We start from the raw sequence: 7405 nt of genomic DNA, 5'->3' as shown, positions 1-7405 counted from the left end.
ATACAAGAGACAGTTTTTTAAGTACCTACTTGTAAATATTAATTGTGTATGTTGAAAATAATGATATGTATATTTATGTATAAAGTTTATATTATTTTTTAAAAAATTATGTCGCAATAAAAAGTTGTCTAGACAATCTATAATATCAAATGTCAGTATTTATTTTTAAACATAAATACATACCTAGAAATGTACGTATTTTACTTATTGCTTATTTGTTTTTAATTAAATATTTGGCAAAACTAAAGTAGGTATTTACCGTTTAAACCAGTTAAACATATAAATAGACACTAATTGTACTTATGTAGACGAATAAAGTAATGGAATTAAAAGCGTCTCGTTTTACTCCCAACATAACCTAATGACCTAATAATATAGGCTCATCATCGACGATAAAATCGACAGAGAACTCATTTTGCCATAAAAACAGTTTTACATTTTTATTTTCGTTTTTTATATATTTGTTTTTTTTTCATATTTTCGATTTTTAGATGTAAGTGGGCCACTTTTAAATAGAAGGAACACATTCAATAAAAATTTTAAAAAAATGGTATATATATAATGGTATATATATAATAAATACATGTATAATAGGAGCAAAATCTTAAAATTAAAGCAGACGCCGTATGGCCTTGGAACTTACCACCTACAATCACCCTTCGTTATCAGTCTATGGTTTTACACTTCGTACAACATGGAAAATGCTTTTAAAACAAAAAAATTAAATTATTCTCTACACCTCCACTACAATGAATAAGGAAAAAATTATTATCTCGTATGATACCTAACTGCGGCTAATAGTAATAGTCTACAAGCCTGTACCGAGCTTCATTTGGACTTGATCAACAATTTTGGAGTTATCTAAGACAATGTGTTTTTGGCCTACACTGTTATCACGCTTTATCCTTTGCATTTTCAGACACTTAGGTATTCACATCAAAAGCGCCTTCCCCACCTTCAGCGAAGGTGGCGTGACTGCCTGTTTGTTTTGTTACAGCGATTTCAAAATGGCTTCCGTTGGCGTCACTTTGAAAATATTTCGTAGTTTTATGGAAAACTTTTAAAAAATCGATCGTTATCGCGTCATATTTTTGTGTATAAACATAGAGACTTGTGGTGTGTCACACGTGAAACGATTTATTGAAGAAATCGGTGATTTCTACTAAATTTATAGAATTTTTGGGATGCCTAGGCTTTTACAATCGCTGACCGTAGTTAACGCGTATTATTTTTAAAAACTTGTACTGTGGTTTGTTCGTGGAGTGACTATATTACTTAACAAATGTAGTTTTGCCAAATTGTCAGAACTTAAGTTTTTGTGAAGTGAAAATTGAATTCATAACATCAGTGGTTTTCTGAAGTTGTACAGCCAGCAAGGCTGGCTGGACTAGTGTTGGACTCGATTGAAAATTGGTGAGTACACACGTTCATTTTCGTCAATATTTTTCGAAAAGATTTTAATTTATTAACAAATATAACATGAACAAATATTAACACTTACCATAAATCCTGTTGTTAAAACCAATCCATCCAAGAAAATAATGCACTAGTACACACTAAATACACAAGATCACAAGAAAATGTGGTCACGCACCACACACAACACAAAATTAAGTCACAAAACCACAAATTCACATAATATGTAAAATCCCACCATGAAACACATGCAGTGAGACGAATTTGCATGTATTTGCCTTATTACACCTAGAAATCCATCAAATTTTGATACTAGAAAACTTAAAAAAAAATAAATAAATGTTTTTAAACCAGGGAAATATATATCACGACCGTTATCCTTCAAAATATCCTGCAAGCTTTCAGGCTAGTTGCGAGTGAGCCCGCGCTTTTTGCAGCAGGTTATGAACGGAATCGTCCGACTCGGTGTTTTCGCGTTTCTCATTTCAGGATGCACGGTCAGTCTGCTGACGAGGTGATTGAATATTGAGGTAGCTAGTTACGTATAGGATTGTTGGCCAGTGTCAGTGGCGGAAAATTTATTTGAAAAAATCATTGCCGTAGAATTTTTACGTTTTGCTAGAGGTAGTAGGTGGTATACTTCCAAAAAAATGCGAAATTTCTACAGGTTTTTCCAGTTTTCCTGACTCGAATTCTTAAAGGAGTCACATTTGCAGAAAAAAATCATTGATGCAGACATTTCAACAATACCTAATTTTTTTGATATTTCATTAATACATTTGATTTAAACTCGTATTTCTAATAAAATTTCTTTTTTTTAAGAATAATTCTAGTTATTTTAATTTCAATAACTTAATACTTACCTATATAATAGAGCAAAAATTGCTAGAGTTAATAATAAAATATATTTTTAAAAACCAGTTAAGAAGAATGGTCCATTATAGAAATACACAAACGAGTTTTCTTTTTCTCAGAAATACTGCTAGGAATTGAAAAGTAGTGATCAAATTTCCCGAATATTCAGTGACGTCGAATTTCTGGGGTTCTTGTTGAATCCAGCAATGTGTACCAAACTTTATTTATTTTTAAATATCATAAACATATTACCATTTAAAACACTTATGTACAAAAACAATTATTTATTTCATCGAGTAGGTAAGGTATTGAGAATTAAAAATTTTTCATCTTACTCCTAAGTATAGTGTTACCGAACGAACCCTGCAAGAATGTAACATTTAAAACAAATGAATTTTCAATTTACCTGCATGCTATTGGCTATTGACTCATTAGTAGGGGGTGCTGTGCGCTGAGCTCATTATTGGTGCAATTGAATAGCGTCGTTAGCGTCTGTTTGGAAGTAATTTGTCTATTGTAAAAAATATAAAAATCGGTCGTCATCGTGTTATATTTTTGTTTATAAACATAGAGATTCATATTGTGTCCACAGTCACATGTAAACAAGGCGGTTTTTTTGTGTAAAAGTGTGTCAGTAAATTTTCAAATCTGTTTGTAAACGAGTGTCGTTTTGTAAAGAACTATTTATTTTGGTGTTTTACGGTTTAGTTGGTGTGTTTTAACATTAGGATATCTGTGAATAATATTGGTTATTAGTGTTAGTGCGATTATAGAATTATGGAGGTAGTGTCTCTGGATAAGCTGGGTGTACATTCCACAAAATTGTTTGGGTTTGGAGATTTAATAATTGGTGAGTACCCCATTATCCGTATAGACATAGATACAACACTTACACATTGTACTTATGTACTGTTCATATCACCGTAAATTATAAAGTTATTTTAGAATTTTTCAAATAGTTGAGAAAAAACGAACTTTAAACTACAGAGGGATAAAATATATGTATAATCGAATCGGTGCTTTATAAAATGTATAATTTGTACGCTCTTCAGTAAAACCAAAAGATAAACATTTTTTGTTTATATTTTGTAGGCAATATTTCAATTTCAAAAAGATAGTGCATATAAATTTTTCACCATATCGTCACTGTGGCGCTAGTAATCGAGGTTATGTTCACTCTCATTAATTTGACACATTCAAATAATTATTAATTGTAGGTATATTGATATTGATTGAGTTTAATTTTATGTACGTTACAGTAGTTTAAATATTTATACAACTTAGCAATAATGGGAAACACCTTTACAATAAATATGGAAGAAAACTTTAGAAGAAACCAAGAATTTATTACCGAGATGAATACGATAAAGGTTAATTATAATGTTTGTTATTTAAGTACTACGAACTATTTTGTATAATTTTTGTTAGATCGAAAGGCAGTTACAAATGAGGAACCAAATGAGAGAAAGAGAAGTTGCTCTACAAATTGCCAAATCCCGTGAACTTTTTTTTTGGTACGGTGCCTTTTATCTTACTAGCGTAGCTTGGGCTCTTACCAGGTAGCTATATTAATATTGTCCAAATTTTTTACAAAAAACGCCTTTATATAGTTATAGGTATAAAAGGAAACCAATTTATTTAGCTTCGTTAGTCCCACTGACGTTTGTAGTAGCGTACCAGGCTGATTTAGCTTATGGTAATAAGTTGCATCGTATTATAGGTTAGTATTATTGACATTTCCCCACTTGTGTTGTCTAAAAGATTTAATTGGAACTGTGAGACATACGTTTTACATTTTCAGTTGAAGCGGAACATATTTTACAATTTGAAAACGATCTACTTGCACTGCCTTTAGGAGTACCAACGGCTTCCTCAATTGATCTCAAAAGATTGCAAAACGACGAACAGAAAAAGTTACATCCTGTGTTGCCTGCGATTTAAACTCGTGCACTGTTTGATACTTAATTGTTATTTGATTGTGTAGATTAGCTCAAGCATGAAACAGGTGGGATGTATACAAAAAAATGTACGCCTTGCAGAAATTAAAGTGGTCATATTTTGATAATGAGCGTGGGCCCCACACGGTTTTTTAGGGGTTTTGAATAAGAAATAAGTGTGGTCTGCTGAGATCTCAGAAAGGGTTGCACATTTTTCAAAAATATTTTTTTTTCGTGATCAACGGATAAATACTATTGGGAGAGCTTTTTTTAATAACTTTTTCTTCGTATATTCAAATTCTAGTTTAATATTAACATTCCGTCATGTGTAGTGATGTAACTTTAAGAAAAATGGAAATCTTTGGGGTCACGCCCATTTTAATTTTGTTATTTCACAAATTTTCTAAATTTTTTTATCACAAATATTCACAATGTGGGCCTAGAAGTCATCCCCTTAAAATCAGTGTGGGCTTTATGCTTCATTTTCAAAATATTTTTTTTTCTTGAGACAAAGGGGCGTAAGCACCAAAACTGCTGCAAGAATGGAAAGTAATATAAAGAAGTCATAAGCGAATTTTTGGTACGTACGATGGATATCGTAATACTAATTATTTACCAATATAGGTTATTTCAAAGAGAGACTCAGTCGTTATCTTTTTGTCGCTTCCGCCCATTTACAAGATCAATGACGATATGACCACTTTTTATAATTTTCACAAACCATCACTGCACACGACCAATAATTTAAGAGTTAAATTGCCTTTGTCTTTTAAATGTCTCTTTCTAGAATATAAATTGGAAGTTTTAAAATATATTTCTTCGATTTCCAATAAAGTAACCGATTGTTGTGCTGTATAAACATATAATTTGTTATTGTTGCAAAAATACAAACACCCATTGAAAACCATAAATTGAATAGCAGATAGTCGTGCACTGTAGTTCAAAATATTTTTAGTGGATATATCTACATTTCAATATTTAATACTATATAAAGTACTACTCGTTTAAACAAACTGTACACCTATAAAGTGACTTAAACGTATATTCTCAATATTCTAATGTTGTCAATAAAATTATTATAATACTGTTTACTGTTTTTAAAATATATTTACATTCCAGTAGTAATGTTTAGGTATTACTATCATCTGTACAGGGTTATATTGATATAGTTGTAAAGTATGTTGGTAACCACTATGGTTTGAATAGAGTTTTTTTTTATTCCAGTCAAAACACGCACTTTAATAATTTGTAGGAAATGTGTGACGGTTAATAAAATTTTAAATTTAAAGTACGATGGTTTCTTGGGTTGTTATGCCTTAGCTAGAAATCTTTGACCTGCCCTCTAAGGTCACTGCGGACAGAAGGCATCCCGTAGGGGCCTCTGCAACAGGTCGCATCCGATACTTCCAAACGTTTCGCCGTTCTTCACTGTAGGCAGTTGCCAACGCTTGGAAGTATTGGATATGACCCGTTACAGATATCACTACGAAACATCTCTGAAGATCATTGCTTGAGGTGCAGTTTCAGTGGTAGCGGCTTTAGACCCAATGAGAAACGAAATGAACATCAGGGCAGCGTAAGGTTTCTAATAGTGGGTCCGCCCGCCACAGAGCCTAGCGCAAGAACAAGGACATAACCTGAAGAACCATCGTACTTTAAATATTAGCACGGGCCGTGAAAAATTTTAAATTGTTTTCTTGACTATTTCTATTATTTACCTGGATATCTAACTATTTCATTGAGAATCAGATGCCCTATACACCCATTCTAGATATTTTTCGTACATTAATAAACTCAGAAGAGTTGTATGTACTGTAAAATAAATTTTGAGGATTTTCAAGAAAAATTATCCGTCTAGTTAGTTACCTACAAATGATTAAATGTTTGTACTTAATTTTGTATTTTCATACATTTTTCTAATGTGATGTTGATTGTGGTTACTACTTAGGTATAATCTTGATTTTATGTATTGGTTTCTTACTGCTATAGGATTTCATATATCTTATTTATGTGTATTTACAATTGCAAATTAAATATTAGATTCGCGATAGTAATTATGCTACTGAAAATGATTGCATGTGATATCATATTAAGAATACTCGTAATATCCATCCTAAATATTCTTATAAAATGTGATTCAAATAACTTATCTGTAGTTACAAACAGTATTAACGTCATAACGAGATAGTCTTTATCGAGGGGGAAACCGCAGGAGTAATTTAGTATACAAGCCTGAGTAATATTTATGTTACATATCTACATCCCCCCCCCTCCCCCAGTCTCTCTCTACTATTTGAGCAACACTTGAGTAATTAATTATGAAAGCGAGTATTTTAGTGTAGAAATTCTGATCAGCAGTTTCCCTCTCTGTCTTTGTTTGTAGAACTTTTCATGAGAATAGATAAATGAATATGTATACTTTATAAAATAAAGTAGTTTAAAAAAAATTAACTGTTTTACACTTTGGAGTATTATTAATTAAAGTGATACTCAAGCTGTCCATTATGTGTATATCTTTTTTAACTATCAGATTAATTATTTAATTATTAGTAGTAAGAATTGTAGCTTTTTAACTTAACAACAGCATTCGTAAGATTTTGAAATTACATTTTTATTATTAATACGATTATTTTCCATGCAAAGCTTAATATCCCCATTTAAACATGTTATATTGCATCGTATCCTTTTATATTATCTAATATGGCTGCAAATACCACCTAAAAATATTCAATTAGTCCGATTCTGGACGGCAAAATAAATGTTAGAACGACTGTGGCTACTGCCATCTTTTCTACAGTATCCAAACTATAGAAATGTTGAAATGCAAAGGATTCCTTTAATTTTCTGGATGAAAACGTTACGGAGAATATATAAACATAAAAGAATGTACCTTTCCTGTTTTGTCGAATTGATTCATAAAACTACTCAATAATTGTGATTAATTCATGTGTAAATAGTATCTTAAAAGCATTCTGCTGGGTGTGATTATGCTTATACTACCGTACGCGATTTTCTGTATGTCCAGCAGGCGTGTAAAGTTCAGGAAATGTAGGATAAACACGCGAGGTAAAAATATGCTTTTTTCCTTATTTAGAATGTATTATCAGTTGTCTTAGACCCTGAAGAAAACTTGTCTAATTGGTACAGTGAAGAGATATTGTTTCTAACTTGCTTAGTTTTTCTAAACAATTGAACAA

The 7405-nt window shown here is 31.5% G+C and overlaps 1 protein-coding gene across 1 annotated transcript; it reads left to right on the top strand.

The window, feature by feature from the left end:
• The first annotated feature begins 3475 nt into the window (after window positions 1-3475).
• On the top strand, window positions 3476-6646 carry LOC108916458 (plasminogen receptor (KT)). Its single transcript, XM_018722721.1, has 4 exons — window positions 3476-3641; window positions 3700-3830; window positions 3882-3991; window positions 4073-6646. The coding sequence occupies exons 1-4, from the start codon at window positions 3561-3563 to the stop codon at window positions 4210-4212; spliced, it is 462 nt and encodes a 153-aa protein (XP_018578237.1). The 5' UTR covers window positions 3476-3560; the 3' UTR covers window positions 4213-6646.
• Window positions 6647-7405: the final 759 nt, after the last annotated feature.

Source organism: Anoplophora glabripennis, unplaced genomic scaffold (assembly GCF_000390285.2).
Source record: "Anoplophora glabripennis isolate ALB-LARVAE unplaced genomic scaffold, Agla_2.0 scaffold2, whole genome shotgun sequence".
NCBI lineage: Eukaryota > Metazoa > Arthropoda > Insecta > Coleoptera > Cerambycidae > Anoplophora > Anoplophora glabripennis.
The sequence above is the reverse complement of the archived record's forward strand: the minus strand, read 5'-3'. Positions and strand labels throughout refer to the sequence as shown.

Coding starts and splice junctions, on each gene's coding strand:
- LOC108916458 (XM_018722721.1), top strand. CDS start 3,561: ATGGGAAACACCTTTACAATAAATATGGAAGAAAACTTTAGAAGAAAC. Junction 3,642..3,699: donor CCGAGATGAATACGATAAAG/GTTAATTATAAT, acceptor AATTTTTGTTAG/ATCGAAAGGCAGTTACAAAT. Junction 3,992..4,072: donor TAAGTTGCATCGTATTATAG/GTTAGTATTATT, acceptor TTACATTTTCAG/TTGAAGCGGAACATATTTTA.